The following is a 27116-nucleotide window of genomic DNA, read 5'->3' as shown; positions in this document are numbered from 1 at the left end:
AATCACCTGTCTGAGGGTGCAGAGTTGGCTGGTAACAAGATGCAAAGCCACCCTCTTAACCATCACTCCAGTGGCTGGTGGGAACCTTAGAGTTTTCTGGTTCTGTCCTCAACCCAAGGAAACCAGTGCCCAGACAGCACCTGCATGCACCTGGCCAGGTGATGATCTGGACTCTGAAGTCTGGAAGAACTTTCCATGTTTGAAGGAATGTGTAATGGAAAATGGGGGTGTTGGAATCACAGAGGTCAAGGACTACGAGAGAGCTTCTGTCTTCCTCCATGACTCCCCTCCCTGAGCCACATCATGAATTTACCAAAGTTCTAAGGAGGCTACCCGGGCTGTCTAATTCAGTGGTGCTAATGAGGTAGAGGTCATGGACTTGTTCTTGGAGGTCCTGAGCATCACCATCCGCCAGACCCAAGCTGAACTTCGATGCCAGCCATGCTTTGGGCTCTCAACCCCGACTTGGGGGTCTTTATAGGGCAAACTATCATCCCTCGCCTTAGGCTAAGTGTTGCTGCAGCCACGTGTGACTTCCGGTCTGTCATACAAATAGCTCCTTCAGGTATTAGCTTCAACTGTGCTGAAGAAGTTCCTGGAAGGAGAAGGCATTGCAGGAGTAGCCCCACAATTTGAGACATTCCAGGCTCAGGATATGCCAGACTCCTGGCAGAAAGAAAGGAGAGATGGCAGGACCGCTCAGGGGCTCTCAAAGTTTCTTCCAGAGAATGGCGTACTACTTCCTCTTGCATTTCATTGGCTAAAGCAAGTTGAATGGCTAAGACTAGCATCAACAGAACAGGAATGTTTAATCCTCAGAGAGAGGTGTGAATACTCAGAACAAAGCCAGAATCAACGGGAGGGGCCTTTGTATCAAACATTGATTTATTCACTCCTGTTGGTGATAAGCAGCTAATAACACCAGCTGTTCTGGCTTAACCTGAACCCTCTCCAAATTCATGGGTTGAAGTCCTAATCAGGACCTCAGAATGTGACTGTTTTTGGAGATGAAGTCTTGATAGTGGTGAGTAAATTAAAATAAGGTCATGAGGATGGGCCCTCATCCCACATGACTGGTGTCCTGATAGGTATGGAGACACAGACCCATCCACAGATCATCTGTGAACCAAGAAGAGCAGCCTCAGAAAGAACCAACCCAACCAATATCTGATCTTGGGTTTGAGACAGTAAATGTCTGTTGTATAAGCTGTCCTGTCTGTGGCACTTTGTCACGGCAGCCTGAGCAAACTCGTACACCAGCTTTGTGCCATGTGAATGAATCAGGCACAGACCTGCCTGCCAAGTGCATACAACCTAATGAGGACTCTTACCAATCAACCAGGTGATCATGGCAAGCAGTGAGGAGTTTCAGGTTGAGGGAAGCAAGGGGTTATGGGAAAGGAGACATATGTCTCACCCAGGCTTGGGTTGAGGGGATGGTCAGGGAGGACTTCTTGGAGGAGGAAACATCTAGGGTGGTACCTGAGCAATGAGCTGGAGTATTTAATAAAAATGCAGGGACATTTTTTTTAGGGGGAGGTGGAAGTGATGGTGTGCTTTGTGGGTTCTGAGAACTGCAAAGGGTTGACTTTTCCTAGAAGGGGAGGGAGGGGGGCTGAAGTAGTTGTCAGACGGAGCCCAGGTCAGGCCTGATGCAAGATCTGCCTTCTTAGGTGTCCCTCCAGGGGGCCAGGAAGGGAGAGGCTGTGACCGGCTTCCTGAAGACAGTTGCTGGAGGAAGCTGCTTCTTGGTGGTGTGGTGGAGATGATGAGGGGCCTCAGGTGAGCTCTGGGGAGGCCTGCTGATGGCTGGGGGGTTGGGTTCCAGGGCACAGCTAACTAATGGCAGAGAGCTAACTAATGGCAGAGAGTTAAAGGAGCACATAGCGGCCCCCCCAATGCCCTAACTCGGAAGTTCTCTGATGCTGGCAATCAGTTACACCTGTCTGCCTGGGGATGTGCGTGCGCGCACACACACACACACACACACACACACACTGCAGCTCCCTTGGGCTGCTGTAATAAAGGACTACTGACTGGGTGGTTCAAATGGCAGAAACTTACTATCTCAGTTCTGGAGGCCAGAAGTCCAGCATCAAGGGGTTGGCAAGCCTGTGCTTGGTCGGAGATGCCACACAGGGATCTGTTCTGGTGGCCTCCCCGAGCTTCTGGTAGTTCCTTAGCTCATGGCACAATCCAGCGTTCCCATTCTGTCCTCCTTGTGTGCATGTCTATGTCCAAATCCCTCTTTCTTTTAAGGACACCCATCAGGCTGGATGAAGGGCCCACCCTACTTCCGGGATGATCTCAATTTAACTCAGTACATTCTATCCACAAAGGCCTTATTTATAAACAAGGTCACATTCTGAAGATACTGGGGATTTGGGACGTCAACATGTGGATTTTTGAGGGGAATCACCTCATATCATAACATACATCTAAGGTGCACACGAAAGCCCTCATAAAGAACCCCCACTGCACGACAGGACAAACAGAGATGGTCATGAAGAAACACAACCCCCAAATACACACACATGGCCAAATACACCCAACAGAGCCTGGCACGTGGACACACAGATGGATGCGGGCAGGCACCAAGCATTTGCCCACATACAACTGTAGGCAGACAGCTCTAGAGACACACAGACAGGGTAACACCCCGCTGCCCTCCCCTGCCCGCCCTGCATTGCAACAGGCCAACAGACTGCAGACCCAAACACTCCTGCAAAATCATAAAAAACAGACAAATGAATAGAAACACGCACAGATACAAAAATACCAACACCCTCTTTCTACAGGCAATCACAGGCATGTGTGTACACACACATGCACATATAAAGCTGGTTACATAGACACGGAGACATATATTGGAGGCTCAGCCAGACACAGGGACACACCTGGAATCCTTACACGGCTACCTCCATGCCCAACAGGTGGTGCGGGAAGTAGACAGTCACACACACCCTCAAATAGACTCGCGCATGCGCCCGGTCCTGGGAACTCATAAATTCAGATGAAGACCTCCACACCTGAAGTCGGTGGAGGCTGACTCCAAATGGCAGAGAGGCAGCCCCTGGATCAGACAGCAGGGATCCTAAAGGCCAAGACACAAATTGGGGACATTTCCACTGCAGATGGCCCCAAATTAAAGCCAAGCTTGCCCCCTGGTGGACAGGCACAAATAGCGCCCCAACCTCGTCTGCGGATTTGGGTCCCTCCTTGGGGAAGAGAGCAGGAGAGAGCAGAGGAAGGAGTGTGTATGTGTGTATCTCTGTGTGTGTCTGCACGTGTGTGCTTGTTCATGAGCGCAGGTTAGGCACCAGAAAGGGCTCCTGGTGCTTTTGGCTTTGCAGCTTCCCAGCACCATCACACCGACCGATGGCACACCTTCTCATTCATCCAAAACTCCACGGAAGGACCCATCCAGAGGGGCCCACGGAGGTCTTAATCTCAGGGTCTTCTTGGGTATGAGCACTCCCAGCTTCCAGAGACTAGGACAGGGCAAGAGGGAGAAATAGAGAGTTGGGATTCCAGGGCTTTGAGGGAACAAGTTCGTGTTTATACTGTTAAAAAGGCGGCAAAACATATTGTGGGTGGAGGGGGCTCTAGCCAGAGCCTTTATTCTCTGGTCTGAAGGCCCTTCCCATTTCTGCAATCCCTTCCAGGGGCTTGCACTTGGGCTGTTGAGTCAGTACCATGTATCTTCCGGAAGAGAAATGTTTAAGCTAAAGGAATAACTCTCTAATGGTGGAAGTTCAGGGAAGTCAGGCATGGGGCAGATTTCCTTTCTTCTTTTTAAAACTGGTTTGTTGAGGTATGATCAGTACCTAAAAAGCTGTATGTGTTGAACATATATGTCACAATGAGTTTGGGGTTAACCATATCTACCTGTAAAATCATTACCAGTATCAAGGACATTAGCATATCTATCACCCCCCAGAGTTTCTTCCTGAGGCAGATGTTCATGCAGGGCCCCATCATAATACCCGAGGACTATCTACCTGAGGACAACCCTTCCTCAGGGGCCCAGAACCCTGGGTTTCCTGGTGTTGGAGATTGCTCCCGTTGGTCACAGAAGGTGGATCCCTGTGTCTCAGGCATCAGTCTGCAGCTGTGTGCTGCCATCTAGTGGCTAACGTGGCCTTCGCATGCAAACCTTTCTGCCTTCGACTGTTCAAAAAAAAAAAAAAAAAAAAAAAAAAGACCAGACTTTAAGGCAAGGCTGGAAGTCAGCCTTATGGGTTTGAACTTTAAGCTGCAGGAGATGGGGTGGGGGAGGGGGGTGATGGAGGAAGCGGATTTAATCAGTGGATGCTGGGACAGCACGTTTCAATTTCCATGGTACAAATACACCTGCCATGGCTGATTCCCAAATCATTAGCATCATCACCTCCTTTATCTCCAGTCTTTGCCATTTCTTTCTTTTTTAAATTTTTAAAAATTTTTATTTTAATTTATTTTTTATTGGTGTTCAATTTGCCAACATATAGAATAACACCCAGTGGTCATCCTATCAAGTGCCCCCCTCAGTGCCCATCACCAGTCACCCCCACCCCCTGCCCACCTCCCCTTCCACCACCCCTAGATCGTTTCCCAGAGTTAGGAGTCTCATGTTCTGTCTCCCTTTCTGATATTTCCCACACATTTTTTCTCCTTTCCCCTTTATTCCCCTTCACTATTTTTTATATTCTCCAAATGAATGAGACCATATACTGTTTGTCCTTCTTCGATTGACTCATTTCACTCAGCATAATACCCTTCAGTTCCATCCACGTTGAAGCAAATGGTGGGTATTTGTCGTTTCTAATGGCTGAGGAATATTCCATTGCATACATAAACCACATCTTCTTTATCCATTCATCTTTCGATGGACACCGAGGCTCCTTCCACAGTTTGGCTATTGTGGACATTGCTGCTATAAACATCGGGGTGCGGGTGTCCTGGTGTTTCATTGCATCTGTATCTTTGGGGTAAATCCCCAGTAGTGCAATTGCTGGGTCGTAGGGCAGGTCTATTTTTAACTCTTTGAGGAATCTCCACACAGTTTTCCAGAGTGGCTGCACCAGCTCACATTCCCACCAACAGTGCAGGAGGGTTCCCCTTTCTCCACATCCTCTCCAACATTTGTTGTTTCCTGTCTTGTTACTTGTCCCCATTCTCACTGATGTGAGGTGGTATCTCATTGTGGTTTTGATTTGTATTTCCTTGATGGCCAGTGATGCGGAGCATTTTCCCATGTGCTTGTTGGCCATGTCTATGTCTTCCTCTGTGAGATTTCTGTTCATGTCTTTTGTTCATTTCATGATTTGATTGTTTCTTTGCTGTTGAGTTTACTTTCTTTTTTTTAAAATTGTTTTACTTATTTATTCATGAGAGACACACAGAGAGAGGCAGAGACACAGGCAGAGGGAGAAGCAGGCTCCACGGAGGGAGCCCGATGAGGGACTCGATCCTAGGACCCCGGGATCATGATCTGAGCCAAAGGCTGAGCCTCACTGAGCCACCCAGACGCTCCGAGTCTTCCCCATTTCTGATCCATTTGGGGAAAAGCACAGATAGACATCAGACAGGATATCTCTCTGTCTCCTCTCTGTGTATTCTCATGAATAAATACAATCTTTTTTAAAAAAAGAAAGATATAAAAATAAAATAAAAATAAAGACATAAAGAAGCACCTGGATGGCTCAGTCAGTTGAGCACCCAACTCTTGGTTTCGGCTCAGGTCACAATCTCAGGTGGTGAGATCGAGCCCTGTGTCAGGCTCTGTGGTAGGCGTGGAGTCTGTTTTAGATTCTCTCTCTCCATCTGCCCCTTCCTGCCCCTGAAAAAAAAAAAAAAAAAGAAAGGGAAAGCAAAGGACAACATAAGAAATATAAGAAGGCAGAAAAATATATAAATGCCGCCCTAACCCCCCAGCCCATCTGATAGACATCAGACAGGCCAGGCGTCAGGCTGGTTCTGTAGGACGGTCCACAGAGCCACATATGAGCTGTGCCTTCCTTCCTGCCCAGGCCACAATGGTCTCCGCAGGCAGAAAGGGGCAGGAGATAAAGCTGAGTCATGAAGTGTCCTCAATTTGAGTTTGGGGGTCAGCTCTGTGGAGAAAAATAATGCTGAGTAGCAGGCCTGGAGCGGCTCGATGGGGGCAGGGCTTGTTCCTCAATGGATGGCTGAGGCCCAAATTCTTGGAGAGCACTCAGCATGGAAAACGGGGAGGAAACATGAGTTTTGGGCAGAGGAAACAGCAAGTGCAAAGGCTCTCAGGAGCCCGTTAAGTCAGAGCTTTGCATTTTCTGGAAGAGAAATGCTTTTATCCAAAGGAATGAGTAATATGGAATTTCAGGCAAGGAAGTCAGGCATAGGACAGCTCTCTCTCTCTCTCTTAACATCACTCTATTTAAGTCTGAAGAATGAGCTTGGTGAGATCAATATTTTTTTAAAAAATGTAAAAATTAGGGCAGCCCCGGTAGCTCAGTGGTTTAGCCCCTGCCTTCAGCCCAGGGTGTGATCCTGGAGACCCTGGATCGAGTCCCCTGTCAGGCTCCCTGCATGGAGCCTGCTTCTCCCTCAGCCTGTGTCTCTGCCTCTCTCTCTCTCTGTGTCTCTCATGAATAAGTAAATTAATAATTTTTTTAAATGTAAAAATTAAAAGCCCCTCCAAGAACTTCCTTTGGTAGCCTCTGATGGTTGCCAGGAGTCTTTGTGAAAATTAGCAGAAGCGCTCCCCACCCCTGCCATTGTCAGATGCAGGGCCACTCCCAGGGTGTGCAACCTAGCGTAGGATGAGCTTTGGTCTCCACTTCCCCTCAGCCAGGGACATTTGCACAGAACAATGCACAGAAACCCTGGCATCCGGTGAGGGACAGAAAAAAAAAACCCGTGTTCACCACGGTTTTCTTACGCCACCACTTACATTCTTGGAGATTCACTTCCCTCAAATTCTGCCCCATTTGCCTGAACTCTGGGGCCCTGTGTTCGGGGAATAAATACGATAGCTTATTTTGAACCTCTCAAAGCTTCTGCACTTCCATATCCTCTTCTGGTTCTACTTCTGGCAGCATCCGAATGAGGTCCAGGGTAGATAGCAGCCCTTCCAGCTCTTGCTGCTGCCTCTTGGGAGATGCAACAATCACAGAAGCCACTTGAGGATCAGAGTTGCTGCAGAAATTCGCAGATCAAGCATGTGGAGGCAGCAAAGCTAGCTTGCAAGGGCCAGGTATCCCCTCCCAGGGAGATGCAAAAGCAAATCCTCTGCGAGTTCCCACGATGGCAGACGATGTTGGTTCCAAACATGGTGACCAAGCTCTAACTGTTGAGGAGGAGGGATTCCCAAGAAATATTTCTTATCAGTTCACAGGGCAGTTAGGAAACAGAAACCGTACTGTGTTTGGTTGTTTTATGGTTAATATTTTTAAGGAATTATAGATTTAGATTGCTTTGCAGCTCTCGAGGCCAAATGTATTCATCACTGTGAAATGAGATCAGCTCTAGATGAAAACAAATGGAAGAGACATCACTTCACTGGAGAAACTCAAAATGCATGTCTTCCAGTCGCTTTATATAGCATAAAATAATTTGATTCCTTTCTATGAATGCACAACAAAATCATTTGGTGGCATGGTGGATAATTTTTTTAAAATTTTGCAGTCAATCTTAACTCTATCAAGCAGTGATTTATGTACAAGCTGCTTCCTTTCACAGTGTAAAAATTGATGAGTTTTGAAAGCCTCTGCTTTAAGCAAGATGCAGAACATTTCCATCATCTCCCTAAATTTCCTTGAGCCCCTTGTTCTTCCTCCCTCCTACACCCCCCACTCCTGGCCCTAGGCAACCACTGATTTGTTCCCCTCCTACTCACCAACTAGAATATTCTAGAATTTCCTGTTGTTGGACTTTGTGGTGGTTAAGTTTATGTGTCCACTTGGCTGCAGTCTGGGGATCAGTTGTGTGGTCAAACACCAGTGTAGATGCTGCTGTGAAAGTATTTTAAAGATGTGGTTAGCACTGAGATTGGTGGACTTTGAGAAAACAGATGGCCCTCCATAATGTACGTGGGTCTCATTTAACCAGTTGAAAGCCTTAAGAACAAAAACTGAGGTCTCCCAAGGAAGAAGGAATTCTGCTTCCAGACGAGCATAGAAATCTGGAAATCCTGCCTGAGTTTCCAACCTTCAGACTCCTTGGGATCCCTCTCCTCTTGTTTTTGCTTCTCTGGAGAGCCCGAATACAGAATTCTTCAAGTATTTATTCTTTGTGTCCGTTACGTGTGGCAGCTTCTTCCTCTTCCTCCTCTTCTTCTTCTTCTTCTTCTTCTTCTTCTTCTTCTTCTTCTTCTTCTTCTTCTTCTTCTTCTTTCTTCTTTTCTTTTTCTTCTTCTTTTCTTCTTCTTCTTAAGATTTTATTTATTTATTCATGAGAGACACACACACACAGAGGCAGAGACATAGGAAGAGGGAGAAGCAGGCTCCATGCAGGGAGCTTGATGCGAGACTCCCATCTTGGGACTCCAAGATCACGCCCTGAGCCAAAGGCAGACACTCAGCCACTGAACCACCCAGGCGTCCCACGTCTGGCTTCTTTTCCTCGCATGTGATCTTTGAGATTCATCCATACTGTTGAGGGTCCTAGTAGCTCCTGCCTTCATCATGTAGACACATCACCTGTCCATGGACTTCTGAACTCTGTTCAGCATTCAGCAATTGTGAACAAAACAGCTGTGAACATTTGTGTATGACTCCTTCTGTGGATATATGTTTTTATTTCTCTTGGACAAGCACTAAATGGTCTAGTGATCCCACTTCTAGGTATATAATTATAGGAAATTAATACTGGATATCAAAAAGAGAATATGTACTTCCATGTCCATTGCAGGATTGCTCACATTAGCCAAGACATGAAAACAATCTAAGTGTCTATCAATGGATGAATGGATAAAGAACATGCCACACACACACACACACACACACACACACTCACACACACACACCACTGGAATGTTATTTCAGTATGAGATAGAAGAAAATCCTGCCATTTGTAACAACATGGGTGGATCTTCTGACAAAGACAAATGCCGTGTGCTATCACTTCTAAGTGAAATCTAAAAAAGTGAAACACGTACCAGGAGTGGAGGTGGTGGAGGAAATGGGAAGATGTTGGTCAAAGGGTACAAACTCGGAGTTAGAAGAGGAGTGAGTTCTGGGGATTTTCTGCATAGCAGCGTGATTATAGTTAACAATACTGTATTATATACTTGAAAGTTGCAAAGATACTAGATCTTTTTTTTTTAATTTTTATTTATTTATTTATGATAGTCACAGAGAGAGAGAGAGAGAGAGAGAGAGGCAGAGACACAGGCAGAGGGAGAAGCAGGCTCCATGCACCGGGAGCCCGATGTGGGATTCGATCCCGGGTCTCTGGGATCGCGCCCTGGGCCAAAGGCAGGTGCCAAACCGCTGCGCCACCCAGGGATCCCTGATACTAGATCTTAAATGTTCTCACCAGAAAAAAAAATTGGCAATTGTGTGACATGATGGAGGTATTAGTTAATGTTATGGCAGCCATCAGATTGCAATATATAAACAAATCAAATCAACACATTGTACACCTTAAGCTTAAAAAGATATGGAAATATTTCTGTTCTAGTTGGTAAGTAGTCGTGACTCCAAGCCAACGACATATCTAGCCTTTACCATAAGATATCCCATGATCCAGCTGCCAAAGGGTTAGTGGCTAGCACCAGATGTGACCCCTGGATCTTGTCTTAGGTTCACAGCCAGTATCCATTCTGATTGGTCAGTGCCCTCCTTCGACCAGGTATCTTTTATTTTGGATATCACCTTGTAGGAATGCTAACAACACTGACTCCATCTTGGGCCCTCCGTCTTGCTCATGCCTACGCACTGACCTCGCTGGGGACTATGTGTTCTAGGCCCCATGGATGTTAATGTATGCTCTGATCGGGAAATGGGAAGGCTTATTCTGATCTTCCCTAATGTGATGCACAGAAGGCCCCACTTTAGGTAACTGTCGGGTGACCTTACTGCCATGCCCCTCGCTCCCTAAAAGCTGGGATTACTTCTGGACTGGGCGGAGAGTAGTTGTGGAGAATGACCGTCTTCCCCATGGATAGTCGCCTGTCAATCCACCTATCAGAGGCAGGAAACAACAAATGTTGGAGAGGATGTGGAGAAAAGGGAACCCTCATACACTGTTGGTGGGAATGTGAACTGGTGCAGCCACTCTGGAAAACTGTGTGGAGGTTCCTCAATCAGTTAAAAATATACCTGCCCTAAGACCCAGCAATTGCACTGTTGGGGATTTACCCCAAAGATACAAATGCAATGAAACGCCGGGACACCTGCACCCCGATGTTTATAGCAGCAATGGCCACGATAGCCAAACTGTGGAAGGAGCCTCGGTGTCCATCGAAAGATGAATGGATAAAGAAGATGTGGTTTATGTATACAATGGAATATTACTCAGCTATTAGAAATGACAAATACCCACCATTTGCTTCAACGTGGATGGAACTGGAGGGTATTATGCTGAGTGAAGTAAGCCAGTCGGAGAAGGACAAACATTATATGTTCTCATTCATTTGGGGAATATAAATAATAGTGAAAGGGAATATAAGGGAAGGGGGAAGAAATGTGTGGGAAATATCAGAAAGGGAGACAGAACGTAAAGACTGCTAACTCTGGGAAACGAACTAGGGGTGGTGGAAGGGGAGGAGGGCGGGGGGTGGGAGTGAATGGGTGACGGGCACTGGGGGTTATTCTGTATGTTAGTAAATTGAACACCAATAAAAAATAAATTAAAAAAAAATCCACCTATCAGTACGTTACCCTGAACACAACTCTGTGTAAGCGCTATAGAGTGGCTTGCTTTGTTTTTTGGTCTTAAAGTGCCTTCTCGGTCTGGAGGATACGTTACTGATCCTCCACTTTCTAATGCACCTCTTTGGAAAAATGTTAACATAGTTGGCCCTCGGTTGGGGATTTGGGAGCTTGGGCCCTGCTGTGGGGACCTCATGCGTGGGGTTTGCTGGGGCGAGTGTTTAGCAGAGGCAGGGTGAGGGAGACCAAGTGGGACGGAGGAAAAGAGCTGAGTAAAGAGGTGGTCTCACATCGGAAGCTTGCCTCAGCCCGACCCCATGGGGAACCTGGAGCCTAAATACCACCATGAGTTGATCTTACTGTGGGGCTTGCTGTTTGTGGCCCTGTGACCTTGGGTTACTAGCTGGGCTGGGCCTGAGGGTTTGTGGAGACACTGGGGAAGGGGAAGCTGTGAGCTATTAGTAGGCAATACTCACAGCAGCTGGGGGATGGGTGCTCCACCTGCTAAGAGGTGGCTATAGGGCATCAAGAGCATCTGCTCTAGAGGCTTCAGTTGGTCTAAGATAACTATGGTTTTGGGAGGACGGGGAGAAATGAGGGCAGCAGGGTAGACCAGTGGAAGACAAGACAGGGTCTTGAGTGCCATGTTAATGAGGCTGGAGTTCATCCTGAGGATAATAGGGAGCCATAGGAGGATCTAGAGTATAGGAGGAATATGGTTAAGTTGGGTAGGGCTGTTCTAGAGCGGCCCTGCTAACAGTCAGTGTGGGGAAGAGTGGTGCCGCTGGGGCTCCTCCAGGCTGATTTCTTAAATCTGATTTTCCCCTTATTTCCCCCCTTTCTGGGAAAAATTTAGGTTAGGTTTATCAAGCCACGTGTCTAGAAACTGCATTTCCTCTGCTTCATCCTTCCTCTTCTCCCTCTAAGCCTGTCTGTGGATTGGCAGGATCTCTGAAGTGCAGATTTTACAGCCTTGGTCAGCTGTTTGGGGTTTAATAAAGGGTGACTGGCATCTTGTGATCCTCTATTCCTGACCAGGACCCCAGACTCGCATATGTGTAGAATTATAAGGCTCCTTCCTGCCAAGTCGTCCACATCTAAATCCCTGGAACTTGTGAATATGTGACCTTACCCAGCAAACGGGGCTTTGCAGATGGGATTAAGTTAAGAAGAAATTCTGGATTATTTGAGTGGGTCCAATGCAATCACAAGGGCCCTTTTAAGAGGGCAGAAGGAAGGTCAGAGAAAGAATGAGAGAGGGAGATTGAAAGAGAGAGAGAGGGAGATTGGAAGATGCTACACTGCTGGCTATGAAGACAGAGAAAGGGACCTCCAGAAGCTGGAAAGGATAAGGCATGGATTTCCATGGAGCCTTCAGAAGGAATTCACCTCTGTTGACATCTTGAACTCAGTCCCCTTAGATTCACTTGGGACTCTGACCTCCAGATCTGTAATGTAATGAATTGGTGTCATTTCAAGTGGTCGTTTGTGGTGCTTTGTTACGGTGGGGGCAGGGAAGTCACCTGTCCTCATCCCATGTCTGTCCCCATTCTGAATGTCAACTATTCCTTCTGTCTCAGACTCCCTGCTCACCAGACATTTCCCCACTTCCACCTTTCCTGCTTCCTAAACTCTTCTCTGTCTCCACAGCTCCTGCCGTAGGCAAGACCATCATGCTTTTCTCTTCCCCAGTTGCAGCCCAGCCTTCTCCACAGCTCCCACCCAGTCCAGAGTGCAGCAGCTGTAAAGCCCTAGCCTGTTGCTCACTCCCTTACTGAAATGCCTTCTGGTGCCCTGAGGATTAAGTTAGAGAATAACAGTGAATATTATTGAGCATTTAATCTGTGTCAGGCAGGATTTTTGTGATTTTATTACATTAAACCTCAAACCCTATGAAACTGGTGGTGTCCTCATTTGCTGATGGGGAAAATTGCTTCTAGGTATACCAGTTGTCTCTTGCTACAAAACTGGATGGCTTTAGATAACCAGGTTTTATTTTCTTATAGTTTCAGAGGGTCAGGAATCTGGAGGTGACTCAGCTTGGTGGTTCTGGATCAGGGTCCACCTGTGAGGTCACAGTTAAGCTGTTGCTAAAGACCTCATTTCCTCCTCATGTGGGCTTCTCCCCACTATTGCAGAGTGTCTTCACAACATGGTGATGAGTTTCCCCCCCGTGAATGATCTCAGAAGGGGTGAGCAAGCAGGAAGCCACAGTGACCCTCTAAACCTCAGATGTCTCAGATAGCAGTGTCATGTTCTCCTTTGCTGTTCACTAAGTCCAGCACACCCCTCAAGAAGGGCAGGATTAGGCTCCCCCTCTTGAAGGGCAGAGTATCAAAGAATTTGTGGATGAAGTTAAAACCACTGCATTTGTTTGTTTAGTGACCACACCTGGATGCATTGAACAAGGATTATAGAAGAAAATGCAAGCCCCAGAAGTTGCTTCCAGTGGGCAATATTACCCCACATTATGGAGTCCCCACCATAGCAATCCTTCGGGACATGGCTTATTGTTATCTTCGTTCTCCAGATGAAAAAACTGAGGCCCAGAAAGGCAAGTTACTTCCCAAGATCACTTTGAGAATACCTGCAGAGTAAGAATTTGAGCCTACATCTGATTCCAGCTTCTGTGGCTGTATTAGCCAACACTTGGAGTTTTTCCTGCATGCCAGGCTCTGTTCATGTGTGCCCACTCCTCACAGATGCTCACAGCAGCCCCAGTGAAGTAGACCTGTTATTATAGGGCCTGCTTTACAAATGGAAATGTTGAGGCACAGAGAGATTAAGAACTTGTCTGGGACCACACATGATTAAGCAAGCAGAGGAGATGGGATTTGAACCCCTGGTGATCTGGTTCTAGAGTCTATGTATCCTCCAGTGCTTCTCCTTAACACAACACAGCTTTTGTTTATCCTCTTTCTTGGTGAAATTTGCTTTTTTTTTTTTTTAATTTGCTTTGTTTTTATGCTGGCTCTTAACTGTAGCCTCACCAGGCAGGGTCCCTTGATGCACCCACAGGGGACCATTGATGACTCTTCTTCAGTGATCTTCAGTTGCAAGGTGGGTCTTTTGCTTTGCACAGAGAAAAAGGGAGAATGCAGATACATGTGGGGCTTTTCTTCCCAAGAACTTGGGGCTGGTCTTTGTGCCTCATTTTTAGCTTGTGGCAGATGCTTTTGGTGCCTGTGACCCTCAAGCCCTGGGACACACTGGACCAACAACTATCAGCCATTGTATTCTGTTATCAACAGGGTTACACTCAGATTATGCACATTCTCTCTGCTTGAAGGCCAGGCCTGAGGTGTTGTGGGTTGACTTAAGCCTCAATCCATGACCAGCAGTAGCTAGTGGGGTAGATACCTCAGTTTCCTTGCCCCTCTGTTGGGGTAACTGAAGACTACTCTGGGCTGCCTTTCAGAGGTCTCCAGTGAGATCGAGCTCCAGTCCAACTTGCTAGATGGCATGGCCACCGGAGACCCTTTCCCATCCCTACCTCACTGCCCCCCTCCCCAGCTGGAGTCTTCTGGGGTCACCTCCCTGAAGTACTACTTTCACTAGAATGTCAGTCTCAGTGTCTGTTTCTGGGGACCCTGGCTGAGGGATTACTAGACCTCCATGTGTGTGATTTTGTACGTGAAGGTGTGTTAGACCTGGGAATGCGGCAGAATGCTGCTGTGTAGCGGTCAGATGTAGGAGAGCTGGGGGTAGATGGGTGGTTCAGGTGTTAGACCTTGAAGCAAGGGTCCTGGATCTAAATCTCAACTCCAAATAAACTTGGACAAGTCCCATCTCCTCTCCATGCCTCAGTTTCCTTATTAATTTTATTTATTTATTTATTTATTTTGTAAAATAGGTGGGGGTCAGAATCCTTACTTGATGATGTTGATGTGAGGTGATGAAATTAAATTTTGTTGGCAATGGGTCTAGCACAACACCTGGTCCATGATGTCTGTGACAGTTATTTGTGTGGGGCATGCTGGGAAGAGACCTTTGAGTCTGAGATTTGCTTCATTGGGGACAAGTGGTGGTAGCTCATTTATAGTTGGGGGCAATGAAAGAAGATTGAGAAGGTAAGTATTGGTAGGGAAAGAAAAGCAAGAGTGGATGGAAGAGGAGAGATTGGAGAGAGAGAGGACACAGTGACACACCGGCTAGACCAACTTCTCTTCACTGTGTGGAAAGACAAAATAGGGGCTTGCCACACTGTCCTCATCTAGCAGCAATTCAGCAAAAAAAGCTGTCTTGCTCTGGCGGCATTGAGCAATTCCAGCTCCACCCCTCCCCTGTTCCTACACCCTCTTTTCTTACAGAAAAGTCTCAGAATGAAGGAAAGGTTCTGTTCTTTGAATGACAGAAGCAGGGCATCATGTGGAGCTTCAACTTGCTCCTCTTCTGGGGTGAGTATGGGGCTGAATGGTGGTGGGAGGGTTGGGGGAAGCCTGCGCTAGACATAGACTGTAGGAAAAAGGGAGGGCCATGGGGTGATCAGCCTGAGACCCCAATTCTAGGCTAGACACTGCCAATACCTTCATTGGGAGATCTTTGGAAAAAATTACTCAGGATAGGGAATTCCATCTGTCAGGGAAGATTTTATTTATAGTCATTCATTTGACATGTATTTCCTGAGCACCTACTATGTGCTGCTGTAGGTACTGAGGGGAGAGCAGTGGTAAGCAAGTAGTTCCTGTTGTCATGAGGCTGACATCCTCATGGGAAGGGCAGATAGAAAAGAACCCACTGGCCATGACAGCAACCACCCATCTACCACCCTTGTAAGTTCTTCAAATATCTTCACAAAACTCCTCCAATACTGGGTCACTAATAGTCCCATTTTACAAAGGAGAGAACTGAGGCAAAGGATATGAGATGACTTGCCCAAAACGACTTAACTAAAAGGGGTAGAGCCGGGAGTTTGGCTCCAGGATGTGTAAACTTTATTTCTTATCACTACACTATGCTATCCCAAATAATAAGTACACAAAAGCATTTCAGGCAGTGATAGTGCCACAAAAGAAGAGAGTGACCAGGGGTTATGTTGAAGAGGGAAGTCGGGGAAGACCTCTCAGAGGGGGTGACATTTGTGCTGAGGCCTGAGCCATGAGGTGGAGCCTTCCTGTCTATTCTCTTATTTCCCTTTCTTCAAATGTCAGTTTGTACTGGTTTTATTTATGGTCTATGTTGTGATTTTCTTCCTATCTTTCAAGTTTTAGTTACCGCTTCAAATCTATGAACAAGGGACAACATTTTGAGCAATAAGTGCAGGCTTCCTTGGCTGTGGCCCAGTGCATCTCTTTGTGGAAGAGAAAACTTAGGCCCAAAGAGATTAAATAACTTTGCCACATCCATGTAGTCAGCAATTAGTGAAGCCAGATTTTTAAACCCAAGCATTTGACACCAGAGTCGGTATGCTTAAAAACAATGCTCTGTTCCCTCTAAAATGATTAATGAGCAAAAGAATTTTGGTTGGTGGTAATGAATGGGAATATCAAGAGTTTGAGTCTGTGGGAGTTGTTGATTGGCAGGCGTCATTAGAAGGAGCAGGTAAGGGGCACTTGAGTGGTTCAGTGGTTGAGCATCTGCCTTTGGCTCAGGGTGTGATCCCAGGGTCCTAGGATAGAGTCCCACATCGGGCTCCCCGCAGGGAGCCTGATTCTCCCTCTGCCTGTGTCTCTGCCTCTCTGTGTCTCTCATGAATGAATGAATGAATGAATGAATGAATGAATAAATAAATAAATAAATAAATAAATAAATAAATAAATAAATAAAATTTTTTAGAGAAGTTGCAGATAACTCATGGACTCCAAATGCAGGAATGCCAAGTTGCCGCTTTGGGGTGTTGGCACTGGTATTAGCTATTAGGCTCCTTGTTCTTCCCTGAAGTTAATCAGCAAAGAGTAGTGATGACAACATTGGTGGTGGAGATGGTGGGGGTGATGGTGGGGGTGGTGGTCATGGGGATGGTGGGGTAGTGGTGGGAGTGCTGGAGGTTGGACCGTGGTCATGGGAATGATGGTGGTGGTGGTGGGGGTCATGGAGTAATGTCAGAAAAGAGCTAAATGTTGGGGCAGCTGCACTGCCTTTTAGACATTTTAAAAACTAACCACTTGACCATCCATGCCATTTTAATGCTACGGATATACTGTACATCTATGTATGTATTTTTAAAGTATTCTTTTTTTTTTAAAGATTTTATTTATTCATGAGAGACACACAGAGAGAGGCAGAGACACAGGCAGAGAGAGAAACAGGCTCCCGACAGGGAGCCTGATGTAAGACTCGATCTCAGGACCCCAGGATCATGACCTGAGCCAAAGGCAGATGCTCAACCACTGAGCCACCCAGGCTCCCCTATTTATGTATTATTACATGTATTATTTCTATATATGTGTCATACAAGAAACAGTAGGTTTTTTTCATCTCTCCCTAAGAACCAAGTTTTGCCCTCTTGGGGGAGATGTCATTTCTTTTGAGAATACATGTTTTAGTGTACATTTTTGAAAATCAGCTGGGACTTTTTTTTTGTAATTGAAAATAAAATGAAGATGATACAAACAAAATGAAAAACATGGAGTGCAGAAAAACAGGAATGGCTGCTGTAAGTATTACATGAAATATTGTATGTTTATCACTCCAGGTGGATCTCCCATCTAGGTTCATCAAACCTGTTTATATGAGGCCATTCCAGGAGTACTTTTTCAGGTTGAGTCCATCTTGCTTCTTGATGGTTCATGGTATTTTTATTTTCTTTTTTCACAGGGTATTGTGGTATATTCATCTGGGTTATGTTTTCATTGGAATCAATGGCAGTTGGTAAGTTAGTTGGTCAAAGAGAATCCATATGCTCAATGTGTGGGAGGATGTTTTCTGGGAAGGAGACCCTTCTGTCTCAGGAGGCTGAGCCATAGCTGAACACTTGCTGGGAGCTACGTAGTGTCAGAGCAAGGGATAAATAATATCCAGGTCTCCGGGTTCCTGCTTCAGGCTCTTATCTTTGTGCCTTGGATTCACTGTGTGACCTCAAGTGAGTCACACAAAACCTCTCTGATTCTTACTTTCCTCAGCTGTGAAATATAGTCAACATGGGTTCCTATCCCACAGGGATGTTGTGAAGCTTAAATTACAGTAGGTAACTTTGTTAACCACTGGGTACATGTGATAAGAGCTTCATAAATGGTAGTACAGTGGGAATGGGAATGGAATTTACTCAAACCACAACTCAATGTGGGAAAAAATCCATTTTTAAAATGTATTGGGTGTTCCCGTCTTTTACATAAGCTCCTACTGGATGGAAAGGAAAAACATTGCCAGTTTTTAGTGTTCTTAATGACTCAGCTTCCTGGCTCAGCCTTATTTGGGGAAACTCTGTGTTGTACAAAGAATTGATCTTTCAAAAAACATTTTTATTTAAATTAAATTAGCCAACATATAGTAGTACATCATTAGTTTCAGATGTAGAGTTAAGGAATTCATCAGTTTCATGTACCACCCAGTGCTCATCATATCCCGTGCCCTCCTTAATGAATCTTTCCTACCTTCATCTTGGTCCTCTCAAGATGGCTACTGGGTGTTAGTATAGGGGCAACTTACGAGATCCTGTGGCTGTCAAGGGGGGACTCTGGATGGGGTGTTTTGTCTACTGGTACAGCATGGACTCACCTTACTTTCTGGTAGTCCTCTCAGCAGCTCTGCACCCCCTGGGAGTCCATGCAAGAGCTTCTGCTTTCTATGTTCAGGCTATAGAAAACCAAAAGAGTTTTCTTGGACAACCTACTAGCTACCTCCCTCTGTGGGTTCTAATCTTTGGCTTTAATACCCTGTTGGATGTGACAGCAACAGAAAGCAAGCCTCTCTTCTAGGCTGGGAAACTCCACCTGGATATTGTTGGGAGAAGTCAGTCCCTAGCCTTGATACCCCTAATTGCACCCATTCCTATCTGGAAGTTTCTGAGGTGAGGTAGCAGAGGAATGGGGGTCCTGGTGGGTCCCTCTCATCTCTCTGTATTAGCATCCCAAAATTTTTTCTTTTCCCTTGTGATAGGTATTTCCTTTACACCACAGCTTAATGAAAGCTTTACCTTCCAGTCCTCCAAGCCTGGCTACTGCAAAATCATTTTTTTAAAGAGGGGAGGTGGGCAGGGGGAGATGGGGTGATTGGGTGTCGGGCACTGAGGGGGGCACTTGACAGGATGAGCACTGAATTCTATACTATACATTGGCATATCGAACTCCAATAAAAATATACAAAAATAAATAAATGAATTAATAAAATCTTTATTAATTAAGATTTTATTTATTTATTCATGAGAGACACAAAGTGAGAGGCAGAGACACAGATGCAGGGAGAAGCAGGCTCCCTTTGGGAATCCCAATGTGGGACTCGATCCCAGGACCCCAGGATCACGCCCTGAGCCGAAGGCAGATGCTCAACCACTGAGCCACCCAGGTGTCCCTGAAAAATCATTTTATTGAGATATGACTGACATTTAATATTGTGCAAGTTTAAGGTATACACATGTTGATTTGATGTACACATATATTGAGAAATGATTACCATCATAGTGTTTGCTAATTTCTTCATTGCCTCACATAATTACTTTTTTTTTTTCCTGGTAAAGATATTTAAGATCTATTCATAACAACTTCCAAGTATATAATAGAGTATAGTTAACCAGAGTCACCATGCTGTATACTAGATATCCAAAACTCATTCATCTTATAAGGCTTTGCTTTCAAGATTATTGTCTTGCTTGGAACACAAATATCCAGTTTGGTATTTATTTATTATTTTTTTTAATTTTTAATTTTTATTTTTATTTTTTATTTTTTTATTGGTGTTCAATTTACTAACATACAGAATAACCCCCAGTGCCCGTCACCCATTCACTCCCACCCCCCGCCCTTCTCCCCAGTTTGGTATTTAAAACCTGAACATTACTGTTTTGCTTTCATGTATGCCTGCTGCTAAGACATCTTAATTTTTCCTGAATGAGAGTAAATCCTTTGGCAGAATGTGTTGGAAGGGAGGTTCACATCCATATAAGTGGAAAAGAGAAAATCATATCACTGTATTTCCAAAAAGGTCACCTGGATTACAAAAATTGATCATTATTATTGAATCCAGAAAGTCCTTGGCTGTTGAAGAAGTCATTTTATCATTCTCCACAGTTCTGGGATCCAGCCTGGGCCTGACACAGCACAGGCAAGTTAGGTAGATAAATAAATAAAAGAAAGAATACGACCCCACATAGAGAGTGCAAGAGATATAGTCGAGGCACATACAAGGAATTTGTAAATGTGAGTTTCTTAACATTTGAGAAGACTGGGCACTACTGGAATAAAAAATGCATAAGCACAGGAAAGGTTATGATAGTTCATCAAAGCACACATTTACAATATTTGTGCTTTTCTCTGTATATCATCCCTAATAAAATACTATAAAAATGCATATACATGGGGTGCCTGGGTGGCTCAGCAGTTGAGCCTCTGCCTTTGGCTCAGGGTGTAATCGATTCCCACATCAGGCTCCTTGTGAGGAGCCTGCTTTTCCCTCTATGTCTCTGCTTCTCTCTGTGCCTCTCATGAATAAATAAATAAAATATTTCAAAAATGCATATACACTTTGAGACAGCAATTCATAATCCAGAAATTTATTCCAAAGAGATATTTGTACAACATACAGAGATACCTCGCCGTACATTGAAGGATATGCACGTTATACTATTCTCGTAACAACTTGGAATAAACAGTCATTGCTTACCTGAGGGGACTGGTTGGATAAAACCTTGTGTTTGTCAGGATAACCCTAGCTACCGTAACAAACCCAGAGCTGTCCATGGCTTAATAAAAAGAAATTTAATTTTTGTTTGTTTAAGAGTCCAATGTAGATATTTCTGGCCAGTGGGTTCCTTTCCTCAAAGTGGTAATTCAGAGACCTGGACTCCTTCTGTCTTGTGGCTCAGCCATGCTAGGGGCTCAGAATCTTCTGTAGATCATAGGGGAGGGAATATGCATGATGCATGTCATATTTGCTCACAGTCACATGACCATACCTGGACACAAGGTGAGCTGAGAAATGTAGCCTGTGGTGGGTAAGCTGCCTGCTAGTGACAGTTCCAGACCATGGAAAGGGGAGTGTGGAGTTTCTGCTTGACCTTTGACTACCAAGCCACTGTGTCCATGGGACAGTTAATGCCCATGGACACAGCGGAACCGACATAGCTGTTCAAAAGCATGAGTTAGGGATGCCTGGGTGGCTCAGCGGTTGGATATCTGCCTTCAGCTCCAGTTGTGATCCTGTGGTCCCAGGATCGAGCCCCACATCCAGCTCCTTGCAGGGAGCCTGCTTCTCCCTCTGCCTATCTCTCTGCCTCTCTCTCTCTCTCTGTGTTTCTCATGAATAAATAAATAAAAAATTTTTTTAAAGTATGAGTTAGGTGTGTATGGACTGGTTTGGAAAGTTGCCCCAAACATATCCTTCTCTTTTTATTATAGAAATATTTAGACATTCAAAGGTAGGGAAAAATAGTACAGCAAACTCCCATGTACCCATCACCCAGCTTCCATGCTTGACCAATTTGCTGCCCTTGGTTTGCAAGACCTACTCCTAAGTGAAAAAGCAAGTAAGAGTATGACAGGGTTTTCCAACAGAACTTTCTACGATGATGGACATGTTCTGGATCTACTGTAGTCGCTAGTTAGTCACAAGTGGCTACTGAGCAATTGAAATAAGGCTAATTGGATCAAAGAATGGAATGCTTCATTTTATTTAATTTTCATAGATTTATTTTTTAAAGATTTTATTTATCTATTTGAGAAAGAAGGTGAGAGAGAGAGAAAGAGAGAGCGAGTGTGAGCACGATCGGGGGAAGGGCAGAGGGAGAGGGAGAAGTAGACTCTCATGCTAAGCAGGGAGCTCGATGTGGGGCTTGATCCCAGGACCTTGAGACCATGACCTGAACCAAAGGCAGAGGCTAAATCAACTGAGCTACCCAGGTGCCCCAATTCTCATAGATTAAAATGCAGCCATATATGATTAGTATCTACTATTTTGGAGAGCACAACAGATTGTATATTGTATGATCTCACTTGTGTTAATAAAACTGTATGAATTTATAAACTTATTCCAATTTAATAATATACTTGCTTGACTGAGCCTGTGAAGAGTATCTAACCTGGAGGAGATCCCCTCTAAGCTAAGGGGGATCTAAGCTTTAGGCAGCATTTGCCCCTGGGTATAAGGATGGGGGACTGAGAACTCTTCATTTTTAATTTTATATGCTTCTGCATTGTTTGCATTTAGTTTTACAATTATTATCTTCTTAGAAAAAGGTATAAACAAAACAAAAAATGCACCAAAATAAGGATTACTGTCTGCTTTTGGTCAGTTTCTTTTTCTTTTTTTTTTATTTAAATTCGATTAGCCAATATATATAGTACATCATTAGTTTCAGATGAAGTTTTCAATAATTCATCAGTTGCATATAACACCCAGTGCTCATCACATCACATGCTCTCCTTAATGCTCACCACCCAGTTACCCCATCCACCTCCCCTCCAGCAGTTTTTGTAGAAGCAGAACTTGATAAGAGGACTCTTGTGTGAATAATTTATTGAGGGAAGACTCTCAGGAAACACTTGCAGGGGAATGAGAGCAGGACAGGGTGGGGAGAGAAACTAGCCACCCAGAAGGTGTTTCAGGAGAGCTTCAGCCACAGCCTGGTCTCACAGGGAGCCCTGGAATGTGAAGCGCAACCCAGAGGTTCACCTTGGGGGGCCAAGGGGAGGCTGCACTATAACACTCCTACGCCTGTCTGCCCGTCATTCCCTGGGGGATGGGTATGCCATCCTGGTAAAGCAGTTGGGGGATGGCTGCCAAGAGTGACCACTGTCCCACCATTTCTTTTTTTTTTTTTAAAGGTTTTATTTATTTACTCATGAGAGACACAGTCAGAGGGAGAAGCAGGCTCCATGCAGGGAGCCCGATGTGGGACTCGATCCCAGGACTCCAGGATCACACTCTGGGTTGAAGGCGGCGCTAAACCGCTGAGCCACCTGGGCTGTCCCTGTCCCACAATTTCTTACCTGGCAACATGTGAAGAGCTCATGAGCTGATGTAGGAGAGCCCCCAGGAAGCTGGGGTTTTCCCCTTCGCATACCCACTCCTGCTTTCGTAACTTGCTATGGTAATCACTGGCACTCAGGGAAATACAGCCTGGCAGGGTCACAGCCACTTTCAAAGGGATGGCTTTGAATAAGGATCTAGTGGCTTCTCATTGCTCTGCTCGTGGGCTGCTGGCAGCTGCGGAGCACGCATTCTGGTAAGAGACTCCCCCAGGAATGAAGGCAACTAGATCTTGGGTAAGCATCTTCATCTCTGTTTTGTCCTCTGATTAACGGGTATTGCGATGACTCGCACCCGGTGGGATAATTGTGAGGATTCGACTCCATATGTGCAGTTGTTAAGAGGTGGGCTCTGGAGTCACGTTTCCTGAGTTCGAATCCTGGTTCTGGTGCTCAGGTATTTCGGCAAGTTCCCTAAGACTTCAGTTCCCATGAAAAGGAAGGTCAGTGGAGTTAATCCAACTGGGTTTTGATGAGCATTATATGAGGTAAGATACAGGTGGTGCCTCAAACTGTACTGGGAACATAGCAGGTGCACAAGTATGTCAACCCTCCTTCTCCTCAGAGAAACCTGAATTATCGGATTCTTGCTATCTGGGCCAAAGTTGGTAGCCAGCGAGTGGGCACAGTCAGGACAATGAGCAGGACCCCTGGCTGCCTTGCCAACCTTCACCCATTTTACTTGCTCTTCTCTTGCATTTTGACTGGTGGTGTGACCCAGGAGAGGCTATACAAACTCTCTTGGGGATCTGTTTCCACATCTGTAAAATGGATCCCTAACGTTTACCTTGAAGTAGGGTGACCAACTGTCGTGGTTTGCCTCTGACCAGGAGGGGGTTCACGGGACTCTGAACTTCAAGTGTGAATACCAAGAAAGCCCTGGCGAAAACCAGGATTACTACACTGGGAAGCATTATTGTGGGGCCTGCAGGAAATGCATGGAAGGGGCCTGGTGCTTGGGAGGCACCAATGAAACGGAAGCTCTAGTTCTGTTTTTAAAAGCCTTTTTGCCTCTTGGAATCTCTTTATGCTTCGGTCAATTAGGTGATCATCCATTAAGTTGTTTTGCTCATGATTGAGGATCATGTGTCTGCTCAGGTGGATTGTTGAAGGGGTTTCTTGGCTTTTAGCCCTTGAAGTGGCCACAGAGGACACCAGAGAGCACAGCACCCAAGTCAGGTCCTGCGTCCACTGCCCACAGCCCTCCAAGGCTCCCACCACCCTTGGGTAAAAGCCCAAGTCCTCTCTGAGGCCCCTAAGGTCCCACATGACCTGTCCTATCCCCTCCCTGCCCCTCCCTCATCCCTGTCTCCCCCTCACTCTCTCTGTTCCAGCCATACATACCTCACTGTTCCTCCAATACCCCAGGCCCTGTCCTGCCCCAAGGCCTTTGCACAAGCTGTGCCCTCTGCTTGGGATGTTCTTGACCTACATATATACTTGGTCCTTCCCTCATCTTCTTTATGTTTCAGCTCATGTGTCATCTTCTCAGCAACTACTCTATTTTTGACATTAGATCCCTCACCCTCACTTCTCCAGGTTATCAGCTCTGTGAAGGTGGGGGAATTTTGTGTATCTTGTTCCACTGCTGAATCCACAGTACCTAGAATAGTGCCTGACATATAGCAGGTATTTGTATTTGTTAGAGTCATGCACAGAAACAGAACCAATAGGATGGATACATATCTTTTATAGATAAAAGATTTTTTAAAGAATTAATTTATTTATTCATGAAAGACACACAGAGAAGCAAAGACATAGGCAGAGAGAGAAGCAGGCTCCCTGCGGGGAGCCCGATGCGGGACTTGCTCCCGGGACCCTGGGATCATGACCTGAGCCTAAGGCAGATGCTCAACTACTGAGCCCATCCAGGTGCCTCAGATAAAAGATTTATTATGAAAAATAATAAGGTTCACATGATTAGGGAGGCTGGCCAGTCCTAAGATCTTTGGGGTGACATGTAAAGGTCCTGAGACCAGAAGGAATTTGAGGAACCGAGCAAAGGTGAGCATGGCAGATGGGACAAGGTAGGAGATGAGCTGGAGAGGTTGGCAGGTGCCCAGTCACACAGGGCTGGTTTGCGATTCTGGTTTGGGGTGGGTGTGAGTTGTGAGCAATTGAGCCAGAGTAAGAGAATAATGGGAAACTCGAATGAGAGACTGTAAGTGGCAATGTTCCGGAAGTTTGCAAAGAACAATGTTGCCTCTGCAGGCGAAAGAGGAAGTTGTTAATGAGAAGAGATGCAATTGAGGTGTCCTGCAGGGAAGTGAAATAAACAAAGCATGTTATAGGAAGTAAAGAGCTGACTCTTCAAGACCCTAAGCATAATCCACCCCTTAATGTTTTTGCAGCACTTTATAAGGTGCTTTCCCATTCTACCGATTGGTATTGGCATTATTGTTCATTCCTCTTTCTTTCACACCCTCCATCCAATCTGTTGGCAAATCCTGCTAACATTGCCTTCAGAATAAACCCCTAATCTTCTGTCTTCCATTCTTCCCACTGGGGTTGCCTCTGCCCTCCTTGCCTACCTGGACAGGTGCAGGTGCCTCCTCCCTGGTCATTCTGCTCCTGCCCCTCTGCAGTTCATCTTCCGGCCAGGGGCCACAGGATCCTGCTAAAACCGCAGTCCTGTTGTGTCCTGCCTGTGTTCAGACTCTCCCATGGCACCCATTGCTCTCTGATAGAAAGCTGAGGTATGCCAGCAGTCAAGGAGATCTAACACGATCTGGCCATGTCCAGGCCTCCCTTTCCCCCCTGCCCACTCTGCTCCAACCACACTGGCCCCCCTGTAACTCCACCACATCTCCAGGTGTGGTCCTGCCCCTGAGCCCTTCATGCACTTGCTGTTTCCTCTGCCCCAAGTACCATCATAGCTCACTCACCTCCCTCTGCTCTTTGTTCTAATTGTTAGTTTTTCAGCTATTACTGAGCACCAAATGTGTACTGGGCACTGTGTATGCATTTAGCACACAGCAGTGAATGACACAGACATAAGTCCTTGACTTCAGGAGCTCAGAGTCCATCAGGGCTTAATCAGTTACAGACTTAATCAATTACAAAAGTTTTTACAAATAATTGTTTTAGAAATTACCTGAAAATTGATTCCATTTCTGGCCAGATCTACCTCTTCTTGGGTAGCACTCATGAAGACTGCTCACTTCAGGTTTCAACAGGCTTGGAGCTGCCACTCACCAGCTGTGTGTCCTTGGTCAAGTTACTTAACCTCACTGAGCCTCAATTGTTCACATCTGTGTAATGGTAATTGTATTAGTTTCCTATGGTTGTTCTAGCAAATTATCACAAACTTGGTGGCTTCAAACAACAAAAACATTACCTTATGGGTCTGGAGGAGGTCAGAAGTCCAAAGTGGGTCCCACTGGGCTAAAATCAAGGTGTTAGCAGGGCTGTGTTCCTTTCTGGAGGTTCTTTTTATTTTTATTTTAAAAAAGATTTTATTTATTCATTCATGAGAGAGGCAGAGACATAGACAGAGGGAGAAGCAGGCTCCTCACATGAAGCCTGATATGGGACTTGATCACTGGACCAAGATCACCCTCTGAGCCAAAGGCAGATGCTCAACCACCGAGCCACCCAGGGGTCCCTTTCTGGAGGTTCTATAGGATAATCTGTCTTTTCACTTTTTCCAGCCTCTAGAGGTCACCTGAATTCCTTGCCTTGTGTCCTTCCTCCTCCATCTTCAAAGCCAGCATTAACTGGTCAGGTCTTTCTCAAAGGGTGTCACTTTGCCTCTCCTGGCTCCATCTTCCATTTATAAGGACCTTTGTGATTACCTTGGACCCAACTGGATAATCCAGAATTACCTCCAGATTAATCTGTTCAGCTCGGGATCAGTTGGTTGCTATCTTAATTCCATCTGAAACCTTAAGGCTCTCTTGCCACAGGCATAGCATATTCGTAGGTTCCAGGGATTAGGATGTGGTCATCTTTGGAAGGGTCATTATTGTGACAACCACAGGAATGGTAGTATCAAATAAGTCTCTTCCCCAGGCACCTAGAAGCCTGCCTCCACCTCTGGCTTTCTCTTTCTCTTTCTGGAGCTCACAGTGTGGCAGAGGAAATAATAACTAAAAAGCTAATCATACAAATAATTGAGCAACTATAAGTGTCAGAAAGAAGGAGCACGTGTAGCTTTCGAGGA

The 27116-nt window shown here is 45.6% G+C and overlaps 1 protein-coding gene across 2 annotated transcripts in view; it reads left to right on the top strand.

Annotated features, from left to right (window-relative positions):
- Window positions 1–15109: 15109 nt before the first annotated feature.
- Window positions 15110–27116, top strand: part of ADGRE1 (adhesion G protein-coupled receptor E1) — a 61755-nt gene continuing 49748 nt past the window's right edge. Inside the window, exons 1-2 of one of the 2 annotated variants that reach the window (XM_077860213.1) lie at window positions 15110–15232; window positions 17592–17645. In XM_077860213.1, coding sequence (XP_077716339.1) covers window positions 15202–15232; window positions 17592–17645 — 85 coding nt within the window. In that variant the 5' untranslated portion in view covers window positions 15110–15201. Of the gene's footprint in view, window positions 15233–17591; window positions 17646–23069; window positions 23192–27116 lie in introns of those variants that run through there. The other variant, XM_077860214.1, reaches the window with a different exon arrangement.

Source organism: Canis aureus, chromosome 19 (assembly GCF_053574225.1).
Source record: "Canis aureus isolate CA01 chromosome 19, VMU_Caureus_v.1.0, whole genome shotgun sequence".
NCBI lineage: Eukaryota > Metazoa > Chordata > Mammalia > Carnivora > Canidae > Canis > Canis aureus.
The sequence above is the reverse complement of the archived record's forward strand: the minus strand, read 5'-3'. Positions and strand labels throughout refer to the sequence as shown.